The 16673-nt window shown below is 38.7% G+C and overlaps 1 protein-coding gene across 1 annotated transcript in view; it reads left to right on the plus strand.

Moving 5' to 3' along the window:
- Positions 1-16673, plus strand: part of NUP210L (nucleoporin 210 like) — an 87211-nt gene that overhangs the window by 19738 nt on the left and 50800 nt on the right. Inside the window, exons 9-14 of the mRNA XM_081825541.1 lie at positions 720-826; positions 1486-1626; positions 3585-3722; positions 4489-4644; positions 7651-7846; positions 9629-9774. Of these exons, the coding sequence (XP_081681667.1) occupies positions 720-826; positions 1486-1626; positions 3585-3722; positions 4489-4644; positions 7651-7846; positions 9629-9774 (884 nt within the window). The remainder of the gene's footprint in view (positions 1-719; positions 827-1485; positions 1627-3584; positions 3723-4488; positions 4645-7650; positions 7847-9628; positions 9775-16673) is intronic.

Genomic DNA, 16673 nt, shown 5'->3' on the forward strand with positions numbered 1-16673 from the left:
AGAGAATCTTAAGCAGGCTCCACGCCCAGCACAGAGCCCTACTTGAGCCTCGATCTCACGACCCTGAGATCATGACTTGAGCTGAAATCAAGAATCATTCGCCCAACCGACAGACCCACCTAGGCACCCCTGGATTTTTAGGTATTTTTAGAGAATGATTTTCAGAAAGCTGAACAGCTTAAACTATTTCATTAAAATGAGTGCATTAGAAACCAGAGTGCTTCTTGAACCTTTAAATTTAACCTTCCTTTGACATGTTTTCTCGCATTGTTATGGTTCCATGCTGTCTGCAAGAGTGAAGCATCTTGAAACAGATTGTGAAAAAATACGAAGACCCATGTGATACAATGTTGGGTTAGAAAAAGAGACTTTATACAAAGAAAAAAGAATACTAATGTCCTTAGGTTATATGAAACTGGTCTGACTGAAAGAAGCTCAAATCTTGCCTGACACATTAGGAATGAGCAATATTGTGGTTTGTTTTGTATACAGATATAAGTGAGAGTGTTTCTTTATACCTAAGATGAACTAAGTTAAGCCAGGATCTTTAGAATCCCAAATTATTCAATTTGATGGAACTAAAGGATCAACTTTGGAAATCATCTCCATCTATTAGCAAGTTTTGCTCACTGAATAGTTTTTATAAGTTTGTATTTTTTAATTCATTGTAGAAAATGAATGGCCTCTTCTGATATTTTTGTTTCTTGATTTGTGTATAGATTTCACAGTTCAACCTGGAGACCGATGGAGTCTAGAGGTGGGACAGGTGTATGTCATTACAGTAGAAGTGTTTGATAGAAGCAGTACAAAGGTCTATATTTCAGATGTGAGTGTCTCTTTTGTATTCTTCTAGCCCCGTGTATGGATAACTTCTTGAGTGGGCCACCCTTTCTGGCTAGGAAGCCTTTTTTTCTTTTGCTTCCAGACTTTTCTTTTAAAGTTACTACTTTATTATGATTATTAAATAGTTCTGTCCTTGAGGAAAGCTAAACTGGAAGTAAAATATATAATTTGGTCAGAATTATATAAAAGAGTTGAAGAGAAGGCCAAAACACTTGGGAGGATGTCTCATTCTAGGACTCCCTCAGAGCTGGTCACCTGTTTGGCAGTGGTGCAAGGAACAGTGGAGTCCCAGACAATAGTGCTGCACTCACCCTCCAGTGCCCTTTTGGGTGTTTTCCCTGAAAAATGTCAACTTATGGAATGGCAAAAATTATACCAAAATTTATATAAACTTCGACTCAGTTTCTATTTTTGATCACTTGCTGTTAAGTGGATCTCTCAAGTAGCATTTTAAAATTACATCTTTCCAATTTAGGATCTCCATGAGAAGAGCTGAGGTTTTGTTTTTATTCATCCCCAGAGTACATAGCCACACTTTTTATTTATTTTTTAATGCTTTGGGATTAAGATGGCTTTAGGGGAAAAACAAACAAACAAACAAACATCTCCTCAGTTTTGTGTTGCTATTGGGCTAATTTTCAGAATCTCAGGATTATGTACCAGTTCCTAAGGGAGTACTTTGAAGAGCAGCTCACTACTGTGAATGGATCTTACCATGTAGTAAAAGCCCTGAAAAGTGGTGTCGTGGTGATAAATGCATCCCTGACTTCCATCATTTACCAGGTAGGAATTAAAAGGACAGTCTTTGAATCCCAAGAACACTGATGGGGCTTGGCTGACTTGTTGATTTGTAGGCAGATACATGGCATATTCCAGCTTTATCTTTCATAAAGATGAAAAAGAAACTGATAAACAGTATACTTGGTGGTTTATACCTGTACAGATTTTCTGCTGCAATCTTTGTTATTGCTCATGTCTGCATTTGTGGTCATTGTGTATATATACCATTTGAAGTTCCTTTAAAAAATTATTTCATGTGCACATTTCCATGTGTTGTCAGGCTTACATAGAGTACTTTCTAGTCTGAAAATCCAAAGGGTTAATATATCAATTTATTTAACCATGCCATTAACAATGAACTTTTTGCATTATTTCCATTTTTCACTCTTGTAAATGCCATAACTGAGTTTCTTTGTACAATTATTTTTCTTTTGGTTAATTTTCATATGGTATAATGTCAGAAATGGAATTACTGGGTAAAAGGATAAAGTATGAATCTGTTTCTACTGTCTCTAAAATGCATGAGTTTCTGGTTTTTAATAGCCTGCCAAATTACTTCCATTCTCCATGGATCCTTTCATCTGGTTGTTTAAGGTAAAACCCCAACGGTGGTCCTTCCTTCCCATCACCTGCTACATTCAATTCAGTACAATATCGAATGCCGTGTCAGTTCTGAATATCTCTCAAACCCATTTCTTAGTATCCCCACAGTGTCTTTTTTTTTTTTTTTTTTTTAATTTTATTTATCTGTTTGAGAGACAGAATGAGAGAGAGAGCACATGAGCGGAGTGAGGGTCAGAGGGAGAAGCAGAGTCCTCGCTGAGCAGGGAGCCCGATGCGGGACTCGATCCCAGGGCCCCAGGATCATGACCTGAGCTGAAGGCAGTCGCCTAACCAACTGAGCCACCCAGGCGCCCCAAGAAATGAACGGATTTCTATATATTGATTTTGTATTCTGCAACTTTACTGGATTCATTTATCAATTCTGGAAGTTTTTTGATGGGATCTTTCGAGTTTTCTGTATATAGTGTCATGTCATCTGCAAATAGTGACAGTTTTCCTTCTTCCGTACCAATCTGGACACCTTTTACTTCTTTTTGTTGTCTGATTGCTGTGGCTAGAACTTCTAATATTATATTGAATAAAAGTGGTGAGAGGGGCTCCTGGGTGGCTCAGACGGTTAAATGTCTGCCTTCGGCTCAGGTCATGATCTCAGGGTCCTGGGATGGACGGGACTCCCTGCTCGGCGGGAAGCCTGCTTCTCCCTCTCCCTCTGCTGCTCCCCCTGCTTGTGCTCTCTTGCACGCACTCTCCTGCTCGCGCTGTCTTTCTCTCAGATAAATAAATAAAACCTTGGGGAAAAAAGTGGTGAGAGTAGACATCCTGCTTTTGTTCCTGAGTTAGGGGAAAAGTTCTCAGTTTTTCCCCATTAAGGATGATGTTAGCTGTGGGTTTTTCATAAACAATCTTTATTATGTTAAGGTATGTTCCCTCTAAACGCACTTTGTTGTGGGTTTTTATCATTAATGGATATTGTACTTTTTCAAATGCTTTTTCTGTGTCTATTGAAATGATCATATGGTTCTTTTTTTTTTTTTTTAAGATTTTTATTTATTTGAGAGAGAGAAAATGAGGGGCTGGGGGAGAGAGAGAATCCTTAAGCAGACTCCACTGAGCATGGGGCTTGACGTGGGGCTCAATCACACCACCCTAAGATTATAACCTGGCTGAAATCAAGAGTCAGACACTTAACTGACTGAGCTACCCGGGCACCCCTCATTATTACTGAACTATAGTAGCTGTGTTTCTTTAATGAGTAGGAACATTTATTTACTTCTTTTATAGAAAGAAACTGGTTGAGTAATTCAATAGCACACCATTTTGCTGATGCTTTGAATATAAATGGATTATAAAAACAGTCCTTATAAAATCTATTTTGCTCCTTTTTTCTGCTCTTATAGAATAAAAATATTCAGCCTATAAAATTTCCAATCATACATCAGCAAGAAGTGAAGATTTATTTTCCCATCAAGCTTACACCCAACTTTCTGGCATTTCCTCATCATCCTATGGGAATATTATATCGGTATAAAGTACAGGTATGGTGTCCTATTATATGAGGATTTACAAAGAGATAAGTCAGTTTCTCTGTTAATTTATTGAAATTTGCTTAATGTTAATTTTTATCTCCCCCTGATCCTAATAATATAATTCAGTTTCTGGTGATAACTAAGTCATGTTCTTGAATACTATCATCCTAACAAGACTTGCTGTACTTTCTCTCTTCCTCGTATCCCTTACTTGTGACTTTTGTAAAGTTTTTGTCAAGCTCCCTTGTGCTCTTTTTGACATTTTGTGATACTGCCAATTACATAACCTCCTTTCATTTTCCCTTGCCCATTTAGCTACTTTACTATAGCATCACAATTTTTTTTTTTAAGTTTTATTTATTTAAGTAATCTCCACACCCCAGGTGGGGCTCAAACTCACAACCCCGAGATGAAGGGTCACTCTCGACTGAGCTGACCAGACACCCCAGCATCACAGCTTCTTAATATGTCCAAAATAATTTGTTATATAGTTTTATTATTATCTTATTTATTTTTAAGATTTTATTTATTTATTTGAGAGAGACAGAGAGAGCATGAGCTGAGAGAGGGAGGAGCAGACTCCCTGTTGAGCAGGGAGCCCAGTGCGGGGCTTGATCCCAGAACTTTGGGATCATGACCTGAGCCGAAGGCAGATGCTTAACTGACTGAGCCACCCAGGCACCTTATTTATTTCTTATTTCACCAGATTTTACATCTTTACTTAAATTCCATTTTCCTCTTTGGCAGTTAAATATAAAGTTGTATTTTTTCACAGGTAGAGGGTGGCAGTGGCAACTTCACTTGGACCTCTTCTAATGAAACAGTGGCCATGGTGACCACTAAAGGAGTGGTGACTGCAGGTCAGGTCAGGGGGAACAGTACTGTTTTGGCCCGAGATGTACAAAATCCCTTTCGATATGGAGAAATTAAGGTAAACAACTCTCCAAAGAACCTTATTATAACCCCTGAGACATTACTGTCTAAATATAAGTACAGAACATGTTTTAAAAATCTTTCTAGTCCAAATTGGGTAATTGAAAATGATGCTCAAATTCAGTCTGGAAGTTCATCTTCCTTAAATATTCCTGGACCTGTGTTGAATCCTGCTTCACTTAATAGTGAGTTACTGAATGGGTGTTTTGTTTCCTTGTCTCTAAAATGGGGATAATGATAATATCTACCTCAAAGTGTTATTGTCAGAATTAAATGAGATAATGTTTTACCTCAATGCTTGGAATATATTCAATACTTAATATTATTTATTTTTGTTACTGTGTTTTGTCATTATCATATATATGACCTTCATAGTAACTTTATTTCTGATCTCATATTTGTTTGTCAGTCTGTTCCTAAAGATTGAAAACTCCTTTTCACTATATTATATAACCACATTACTGTTTTTCCCCCACTTCTAATATATGTTCATGTATGTTGTTCCCTGAAAAACTTAGTGTTTTATTATCATTCAGTTAACATTTACTGAGTACCCTTAAGACATTTACTACCATACCAGGTATCATAGGACATTCAAAGAAACATAACATATCATCTCTACTTTAAAGAATCTAAATTCTGATAGGAAGATCTAGTCACATGAAGTTAAATAACACTTTAAGGAAATGATGTGAGTTATTTTAAAGCAGTATATGATTGAGAGCTACTTAAATTGTATAGTAAAAGTATTATAAAATAAAAATCCTTGGGGGCACCTGGGTGGCTCAATTGGTTGAGCGGCTGCCTTTGGCTCAGGTCATGGTCCCAGGGTCCTGGGATCGAGTCCTGCATCGGGCTCCCTGCTCAGCGGGGAGCCTGCTTCTCCCTCTCCCTCTCCCTCTGCCTGCCACTCTGCCTACTTGTGCTCTCTCTGTATTTCTGTCAAATGGATAAATCTTAAAATAAAATAAAAATCCTTGTAGCTGTGACTAATCAGAGACTATTATGAAGAGATGAGAACTTGAACAAGACTTTGAAAGATAGAGCCAAACTAAGACCTAAGAGTCACAGTCAACCTGCTGTTTTTTTGATAAAGTTTTATCAGAACACAACTGACCTCATTCATTTATATATGGTCTCTAGCCACTTTCAAGCCACAACTACACAGTTGGGGGTTGCCACAGAAACCATGTGGTCCCCAAAGCCTAAAATATTTGCTCTCTGGCCTTTTCCAGAAAACATTTGCTGATCCCCTACTGTAGACCAATACAGGTTTTTTTAAGGTTAATAATATGGTAAATCTTGTGTTTAGAAAGTATCTTTTTTTTTTCTGTCAGACAACAACTATTTTTTTAAAAAAGGAAGGAACAGAAGATAATTGCTGGTGCTGTATACTAGTAGACTAAAATCGACTGATAGAGAAAGGAAGGCAAAGTGTCCAGTGAAGCCTGAACTAGTAATATGGTATTGAGAATAGAGAGAAAGGGAAAATGGAGGGTTATTTTGGAGGTAGACAGTCAGATTTGATGCCCAGTGGGTTGGGGAAAAGTGAAGGATTTATTTATTTATTAAAGATTTTATTTATTTTTTTGACAGAGACACAGCGAGAGAGGGAACACAAGCAGGGGGAGAGGGTCAGAGGGAGAAGCAGGCCTCCCACTGAGCAGGGAGCCCGATGCGGGGCTCGATCCCAGGACCCCGAGATCATGACCTAAGCCGAAGGCAGATGTTTAATGACTGTGCTACCCAGGTGCCCCAACAGTGAAGGATTTAGATACAGGCATTTCTAACTTTGGCAGCTAGGTGGATAGAAAACACAGGAAAAGGAAAAAGAGGAAGATGATGAATTCAAGTTTTGGATACATTCAGTGTGATTGACCTGTGGAGCATCTGGGTGAATGGTGGTAATTGGAAATAGGGCTCTGAAGTACAACTGAAAGATTAGAAAAAATTCCAAAAATTTGGAATTATCAGTATATGGTTGGTCATTGAAGTTTTGGAACTGGTTAAGATTTCCCGGGAAGAGCATGTAGTCAGAAGAGAAGATAGACTCTGAGTACTATGTGTCATTATAAGGGACATAGGCAGAACAAGATGAACTAGCAGAAGAAGCATAGAAAGTGACAGAAAAAAACTGTCCCTTTGGGCTGCCATAACAAAATACCACAGACCAGGTGGAATATAAACAGAAATGTATTTATCACAGTTTTGGAGGCTGGCAAATCCAAAATCATGGCACCAGCAGATTTGGTGTCTGGTGAGGGAAAATTTCTGATTCATGGAAGACTGTCTTTTTGCTGTATCCTCACATGGTGAAGGGCTAGGGAGCTCTTTGGGGTCTCCTGAATAAAGGCACTAATTTCACTTATGACCTAATCACCTCCCAAAGGCCTCACCTCCTAAAACCATCACATTGGGGGATTAGGATTTCAATATAGGAATTTGAGGGGGGACACAAACATTCAATCTATAGCAAAGACAAAAGATTTTTTTTTTTTTAAAGATGTCAAGAAAAAGGAAGTGCTCTGTATCTGAAGTCAGCAAACTTTGTAAAGGGCGAGATAGTAAATATGTTAGTGTTTGTAGACCACATATATACTCTCCTATTCTTTGTTGTTGTTTATTTTAAAACCTTTTAAGAATGTAAAAACCCTTCTTCACCTAAAAAACTAAGAGAATTGGGCACTAGCCATCATTTGCCACACTCCTGCTGTTTGGTGTTAGATGCTTTAGAGGAATCAGCTGATGAAGGAATGAAACGAGTGACATGCTCAGCACCCACCCCCCAACACACACTTGGTATATGATACATATTTTTGTATTTAAAACATACATATATGTTTATGTATGTATGTCTTTAGATATTTAAGGAATGTGGGGCGCCTGGGTGACTCAGTCGGGCATCTGCCTTTGTCACCTGAGCCGAAGGCAGATGCCCAACCGACTGAGCTACCAGGCGCCTCTAACATAACTTTCTTGAAAGATTAAATTTTTTTATCTCCAGATATATGTCCTGAAACTGAACAAAATGGAGCTGTTACCATTTCATGCTGATGTGGAGATTGGCCAGATTATAGAAATCCCCATTGCAATGTATCATGTAAAGGAGAACAAAGAAGTCATCATGTTCACAGATTGCTCTCATTTATTGTTGGATCTGAACATGGATAAGCAAGGAGTCTTTACTCTTCTCAAGGAAGGTAAGAGTAGGCCTTTTATTTTCTCCTTTCTTTGTCATTGAATGAGAAGACCAATCATCAATTCAGGAATACAAATTATAGTCTGAATTCACATATTACCTTTCTTTACAATGCTTTTATTTGTTCTGTCAACTACCTCGTTATAATGTAATTTAGAAACAAAAGCCCAGCAATTGAATAACATGTTCAAAGAAGTGTTGTGGCCATTCCTTCAGCTCATATGAAGGTATTGAGCTCTTTTCCTCTTTCTTTAAATATATCATACCTCTTTCTAGGATGGCTATAGTACCATTATTAAATTTATTCAAAAAAAGTATTTTTTTCTAATAAAAGGAGAATGTGAACAAGCTATCTGTAAAGACTAACATCATTTCCTGTTATTGATTATCGTGTGTGATCGTGATTACCATTGTTTTTTAATCAGTAATAATAGTAGTAGTAGCATATAACATTCACTCAGCATTTACTATTTGCTAGGCTCTATTCTGAATACTTTTCATGTATTAACTCTTTTAATTCTCGCAATACATCTATAACATGGACTTCTGCCTTGCCCTTACTAAGTATACTATATAATATCTCTTTCCTCTTCTCAGTTCTCAAGGTGTGTCTCCTAATTTTTAGGCCCTCACTATCTCTCACCTAGAATATAACAGTATCCTCCTAACTGTTGTTCACCTTTGATAATCCGTGGCTAGGAGGTGGACCTTCATGAAGCTCACTTTTTTTTTTTTAAGATTTTTTTTTAATTTATTTGTCAGAGTGAGAGAGCAAGCACAAGCAGGGGGAGTGGCAGGTAGAGAGAGAAGCAAATTCCCCGCTGAGCAAGGAGCCCGATGCAGGACTTGATCCCAGGACCCTGGGATCATGACCTGAGCCAGAGGCAGATGCTTAACCGCCTGAGCCACCCAAGCATCCCTGAAGCTCACGTTCAATACTACTTTTCTTGCTCAAAAAATGTGAGAGGTTTCTCCTTACCAGTGGAATAGAGCTGAATCCTTTTAGTTTAATGTTCAAGGTCTCTACAAGATAACCCAATCTACTTTTCATAAAGAAATACTACGTCATACTTTGGCTTCCTTTAATTATGGCTCCAGCTAAACAGACTATTTAAGTTAAAATTTCCTGTATAGCTCCTTCATATACTCATGTGTATCTCATTTATATTTCTGTCTTTGCTCATTCATCAGTTTGAGATACTATCTTCTACATATCTAAATTTTCCTTGACCTCTCCAACTAGAAGTAATCTTTCTGTTTTCTAGATCTCTATACTGCTTATCATTTTCTACAAATTCTTTAATTTATGTAAATGTTCACTCTCGCCTTCTAAACTATATATGCCTTGAAGTTAGGATCTTGGCTCATATTTGTATCCTCACTGAACATAAAATTGTGTCTTACATGGTATATATCTGTTAATAGAAGGAACAGATTTTTATATCGATTTGATATAAACTGGGGCCTAGTAGTTAGTGTGCAAGATCAAGATGTTTTTTTTTTAAAAGATTTTATTTATTTATTCATGAGAGATAGAGAGAGAGAGGCAGAGGCAGAGGGAGAAGCAGGCTCCCCGCGGAGCAGGGAGCCCGATGCGGGACTCGATCCCAGGACCCCGGGATCATGACCTGAGCTGAAGGCAGACGCTTAACCGACTGAGCCACCTAGGCGTCCCAAGATCAAGATGTTTTTTAATGTATTAAAATTCTTCTATTTCTGTAGACTGATTCCCTTGAGAACTGACTGCTTATTACCCTAATGAAGTCATGTTTTTGATTTGCAGGTGTTCAAAGACCTGGGCCAACACACTGTTCTAGTATACATATAGCAGCCAAATCTCTAGGCCATACCCTGGTAACAGTGAGTGTGACTGAATCTGAAGAGTACTTGGAGAGCAGTGCCACATTTGCTGCTTATGAACCTCTAAAGGTGAGACATTTCATGGTAAGGAACTGGCATATCTTTTCATGGAACCCACTGTATCCACTTAGAGGCTTCCCAGCTATCTGTGATTTCTATTAAAGATCAGTTATATTTGTGTTCTCTTTATTTACCAGCTCTGTCGTCAAACCTGAATATCAGGGAGTTTACTCCCTCATGTTTCTGCCACAGAATATCTTTAAGTTGTATCAGCAAGTTTTAGATATTCCCCTTTATTTCTTCTTTTTTATTGAGGTATAAAATATGTATAGTAAGGTACATAAAGTATACTAATCTTAAGGTACTATTTGATTTTTTACATGTGTATATATCCCTGTAAACACGACCCTGAATAAGATACTGAATATTAGTGTGGCCTCTTTTGAAAAACTCTGAAAGAAAACTTTATCATAGAGGGGGAGATTAGTCATCTTTAACCTTTATACTTAAGGATTTTCAGCATAACAATCATTATTTAAGGCCTTAAGGATTGGTCCATTATAATTGGGACATTATGACAGGTGGCAGTTCAAAACAAAAGTTGAGCCTGGTATGCATTCATATTTGAATCCTTCAGGAGCTAAAATTGATGTCTACAGGTTCTTGCTAATAGATACTGACAAATCCTGAGTCAGTGTCTCTTGGGATAAGGAGGCACCCATAGGGGGAAAAATAAACACTAATGAAAGAAGCAAGGTAAGTTATTAATTTTAAAATTTGCATTTTAAGTTGGCCTTATTGCACATTATGTAGCATAAGTATTAAACATACGGTTCAAGCATATTTCATTTGTTCTCAGTGGATGAATCATCTTAGTTACCTAATTAAGTGAAAGTACTTGGCTGTGGCTCATTGTCATTTCATTAGGTTTTTTATTTTATGATTATTCCCAGCCTTATTTTGTATTTATTGAGTGTCCACAGATCAGATCTCCCCTGGATGAAAACTGCCCTTAAAGGAAAGGAAGTAAGATGATGATTTTCCTTTTCTATGTAGTGCTTTGGTCATATATTTTTCCTTTTACCTGCTTAAAAGAATATGTGTTTTCTACCTTTGTTATCAATATTATGTTTCAGTATGTGGTATAGTTCTCAATTTGTCCTTTTACATATCAGTCCAATTCAGTTGATCTGGTTAATTTTGGACTATGTATCTAGGAAAAAGGAATAATCTCTGTCCTGCTTTCTGAGGGAGGCCTTCTGTGAAACCTTTAATTCTATTTCTTCTATTAGAGGCTTGAATGGCACACTGTACTGTGCCTTTTTGTGATGCCCATTATACTCTTTACCTACTTCAAATCTGTCTTTCCCAAACCGTGAGCTCCACTGTGAGGCAATAACTTATTTGTCTTTTTATTACTATATCCCCAATGGGCCATTAGTGAATACTTGTTGAATTGAATTATATACACATTTAAGAGAATACTGCCATTAGACATAGGAATGTTTTTTTTGTTTTTTTAAAGATTTTATTTATTTGACAGAGACAAAGCTAGAGAGGGAACACAAGCAGGGGGAGTGGCAGAGGGAGAGGGAGAAGCAGGCTTCCTGCTGAGCAGGGAGCCCGATGCGGGGCTCGATCCCAGGAGCCTGGGATCACGACCTGAGCCGAAGGCAGATGCTTAACAACTGAGCCACCCAGGAGCCCCTAGACATAGGAATGTTTAATTTTAATAGTATTCAATGTTTTATTTATTTATTCATGAAAGTCAGAGAGAGAGAGAGAGGCAGAGGAAGAGGGAGAAGCAGGCTCCCCGCCTAGCAGGGAGCCTGATGCGGGACTCGATCCCAGAACCCCGGGATCATGACCTGAGCTGAAGGCAGACGCTTAACCATCTGAGCCACCCAGGCGCCCCAATTTTAATAGTATTCAATAATAAATATGATTGACTAGTTCAATGAAGAAATACTAAGGCATGGTTTGCTTATATATATATATATATTTTTTTAAAGATTTTATTTATTTATTTGAGAGAGAGAGAATGAGAGAGAGCACATGAGAGTGGGGAGGGTCAGAGGGAGAAGCAGACTCCCCGCTGAGCAGGGAGCCCGATGCGGGACTCGATCCAGGGACTCCAGGATCATGACCTGACCCGAAGGCAGTCGCTTAACCAACTGAGCCACCCAGGCGCCCGGTTTGCTTATATTTTTAATGATTGCTCAACTCTACTTCAAGTTGCAACTTAGTCACTGTTGTAGATAGACACTGTGTGCCACATGAAAATAACCTACCCTTTGATAATGCTTTATTCTCCTAAAACAAGTTTGCTCATCTGTAATAGGATCCAACTTCTCTGTATACTGGAGTGAATAATACCAGTCTTGACTATACCTCTTAGGTGAGAGTTCTTTGAGAAATAGGATGAAGTGTATAGATATATTATTTTATATTTTTAGGACAAAAGTTCTTTGCTAACTTAATAAAGTATCCATTTAATGGGTAAATTCTTAGAAACATACAGTCTCCCTGGGGCACCTGGGTGGCTCAGTCAGTTAAGTGTCCAACTCTTGATTTTGGCTCAGGTCATGATCTCAGCATTGTGAGCTTAAGCCGCACGTCAGGCTCTGAGCTCAGTGGGGAGTCTACTTGAGATTTTCTCTCTCCCTCTCCCCCTACCCCTTTCTTTCTCTCTAAAATAAATAAATCTTTAAAAAAAGAAGGAAACATACAATCTTCCAGAACTGAATTAGAAAGAAATAGAAAATCTGAACAGACCGATTGTTAGTAATGAAATTGAATTGGTAATCAAAAAACTGCCAACAAACAAAAGTCCAGGGCCAGATGGATTCACAGGTGAATTCTACCAAACATGTAAAGAAGAGTTAATAGCTATTCTCCTCAAACTATCCCAAAAAATAGAAAAGGAAGGAAGGCTTCCAAATATGTCTTACAAGGCCAGGATTACCCTGATACCAAAACTAGAAAAGACACCATAAAGAAAGAAAACTACAAGGGGCGCCTGGGTGGCTCAGTCGTTAAGCGTCTGTCTGCCTTTGGCTCAGGTCATGATCCCAGAGTCCTGAGATCGAGCTCCTCATTGGGCCCCCTGCTTGTCAGGAAGCCTGCTTCTCCCTCTTCCACTCCCCTTGCTTGTGTTCCTGCTCTGTCTCTCTCTCTGTCAAATAAATAAATAAAATCTTTAAAAATAATAATAATAAAAAGAAAAGGGGCGCCTGGTTGGCTCAGTTGGTTAAGCGACTGCCTTCGGCTCAGGTCATGATCCTGGAGTCCCGCATCGGGCTCCCTGCTCGGCAGGGAGTCTGCTTCTTCCTCTGACCCTCCTCCCTCTCATGCTCTCTGTCTCTCATTCTCTGTCTCTCAAATAAAAATAAATAAATAAATAAATAAATAAATAAATAAAAAGAAAAAACTATGGGACACCTGGGTGGCTCAGTCGGTTAAGCGTTTGCCTTTGACTTGGGTCATGATCCTGGGGTCCTGGGATCGAGTCCTGCATCGGGCTCCTTGCTAGGCAAAGGAGCCTGCTTCTCCCTCTGCCTGCCGCTCCCCCTGCTTGTGCTCTCTCGCTCTCTCTGACAAATAAATAATCTTTAAAAAAAAAAAAAGGGCGCTGGGTAGCTCAGTTGGTTAAGCGACTGCCTTCGGCTCAGGTCATGATCCTGGAGTCCCGGGATCAAGTCCCACATCGGGGTCCCTGCTCAGCTGGGGAGTCTGCTTCTCCCTCTGACCCTCTTCCCTCTCGTGCGCTCTGTCTCTCATTCTCTCTCTCTCAAATAAATAAATAAAATCTTTAAAAAAAAAAAAAAAGGAAAGAAAACTACAGGCCAATATCACAGATGAACATAGCTGCAAAAGTCCCCAACAAAATATTAGCAAACCACATAAAACAATACATTAAAAGGATCATTCACCGCAATCAAGTGGGATTTATTCCAGGAAAGCAAGGATGGTTCAATATTCACAAATCAATCGGTGTGATATACCACATCAACAAAATGAATGATAAAAATCATAGTTATTTGAACAGATGCAGAAAAAGCATTTGACAAAATTCAATATCCATTAATGATAAAAACTCTCAACAATGGGCGCCTGGGTGGCTCAGTTGGTTATGCGACTGCCTTCGGCTCAGGTCATGATCCTGGAGTCCCTGGATCGAGTCCCGCATCGGGCTCCCTGCTCGGCAGGGAGTCTGCTTCTCCCTCTGACCCTCCCCCATCTCATGTGCTCTCTCTCATTCTCTCTCTCTCAAATAAATAAATAAAATCTTTAAAAAAAAAAAAAAACAACAAAATGGGTATAGAGGTAACATACCTCAACATAAAAAAGACCATATATGAAAAAGCTACAGCTAACATCATACTCAACAGTGAAAAACAGAGCTTTTCCTCTAAGATCAGAGAAAGAGAAGGATTCCCACGCTCACCACTTTTATTCAACATAGTATTAGAAGTCCTAGCCATAGCAATCAGACAAGAAAAAGAAACAAGAAGCTTCCGTATTGGTAAAAAAGTTAAACTATCACTTTTTGAAGATGACCTGATACAACACATAGGAAATCCTAAAGATGCCACCAAAAAATACTAGAAGTAATAAATGAATTAGTAAAGTTGCAGGATACAAAATTAATACCCAGAAGTCGGTGGTATTTCTATACACTAATAATGAAGTAGCAGAAAGAGAAATTAAGAAAATAACGCCATTTGCAGTTGCACCAGAAAGAATAAAATATCTAGGAATAAATTTAACCAAGGAGGTGAAATACCTGTACTCTGAAAGCTATAAAACATTGATGAAAGAAATTGAAGATGACACAAACAAATGGAAAGATACTCCATGCTCATGGATTGGAAGAATTAATATTTTTAAAATGTCCATATTAGCTAAAACAATCTATAGATTCAATGCAATCCCTATCAAAATGCCAACAGCATTTTTCACAAAACCAGAACAAATAATACTAAAATTTGTATGGGACCACAAAAGACCCTAAATAGTCAAAGCAATTCTGAGAAAGAAGAACAAAGTTTGGAAGTATCACAATCCCAGATTTCAAGATATGCTACAAAGCTGTAGTAATCCAAACAGTATGGTACGGACATAAAAATAGACACATAGATCAATGGAACAGACTAGAGATCCCAAAAGTAACCCATGATTATATGGCCAATTAATCTTCAACAAAGGAGGCAAGAATATACAATGGGGAAAGGACAGTCTCTTTAATAGATGGTGCTGGGAAAACTGGACAGCTGCATACAAAAGAATGAAACTGGACCATTGTCTAACACCATACACACAAATAAACACAAAGTGGATTAAAGACCTAAATGTGAGACCTTAAACCATAAAAATCCTAGAAGAGAGCATAGGCAGTAATTTCTCTGACATCAGCCAATGACATTGAACATTTTTCTAGATGTCTCCTGAGGCAAGGGAAACAAAAGCAAAAATAAACTATTGGGACTACATCAAAATAAAAAGCTTTTGCACAGTGAAGGAAACCACCAACAAAACAAAAGGTACTATGGAACGGTAGAGGATATTTGCAAATGATATATCTGATGAGGGGTTAATATCCAAAATATATAAAGAACTTATATACCTCAACACTAAAAAAACGAAGTTCGATTAAAAAATCGGCGGAGAACCTGAAGAGACATTTTTCCAAAGAAGACCTACAAATGGCCAACAGACACATGAAAAGCATTCAACATCACTCATCATCAGGGAAATCAAAACCACAGTGAGAGATCACCTCATACCTGTCAGAATGACTAAAAAAAGAGAAGAAACAGCAAGTGTTAGGATGTGGAGAAAAAGGAACCATTGTGCACTGTTGGTGGGAATGTAAATTGGCGCAGCCACTCTGGAAAACAATATCAAGGTTCCTCATAGAACTATCTTGTGATCCAGTAATTCCACTACTGGGTATTTAACCAAAGAAAATGAAAACACTAATCTGAGAAGATGTATGCATCCCTATGTTTATTGAAGCATTATTTACAGTAACTAAGATATGGAAGCAACCTAAGTGTCCATCAAAAGATGAATGGGTAAGGAAGATGTGATGTGTATGTACACACAGACACACAGGAATATTAGCCATAAAAAAGATGAGATCATAGCATTGTGCCAACATGGATGGACCTAGAGGGTATTATGATAAGTGAAATAAGTCAGGCTGAGAAAGACCAATGATTCCATACAATTTCACAAAACAAATGAATAAATAAACAAAAAGCACAATCAGTCCTATCAATAAGAGAACAAACTGATGGTTGCCAGGTTAGTGGGGGTGGAGAGGCAAAATGGGTGAAGAGGAGTGGGAGATACAGGCTTCTAGTTATGGAACACGTCATGGGAATAAAAGTCACTCTGTAGGGAACATAGTGGTACTGTAATAGTGGGCTATGGGGACAGATGGTAGCTACACTTCTTTCTTTTTAAGATTTTATTTGTCAGAGAGAGCGTAAGCAGGGGGAGCGGCAGGCAGAGGGAGAGGGAGAAGCAGGCTCCCCGCTGAGCAGGGAGCCCCACCCAGGGCTGGATCCCAGGACCCTGGGATCATGACCTGAGCCGAAGGCAGATGCTTAACTGACTGAGCCACCCAGGCATCCCTAGGTACACTTCTGAGCACAGCATAACAGATATGTCGAATCTGTATGTTGTACATGTGAAACATTGTGTGTCAACTATACTCAGATTAAAAAAAATAAAATATCCATTTAAAATGCTTATACAGGGGCACCTGGGTGGCTCAGTCGTTAAGCGTCTGCCTTCAGCTCGGGTCATGGTCCCAGGGTCCTGGGATCAAGTCCAGCGTCGGGCTCCCTGCTCCGCGGGAAGCCTGCTTCTCCCTCTCCCACTCCCCCTGCTTGTGTTCCCTCTCTCGCTGTGTCTCTCTCTGTCAAACAAATAAATAAAAATCTTAAAAAAAAAAAAAA

This window comes from Leptonychotes weddellii, chromosome 6 (assembly GCF_054177405.1).
Source record: "Leptonychotes weddellii isolate Sample4059 chromosome 6, ASM5417740v2, whole genome shotgun sequence".
NCBI classification, from domain to species: Eukaryota; Metazoa; Chordata; class Mammalia; order Carnivora; family Phocidae; genus Leptonychotes; species Leptonychotes weddellii.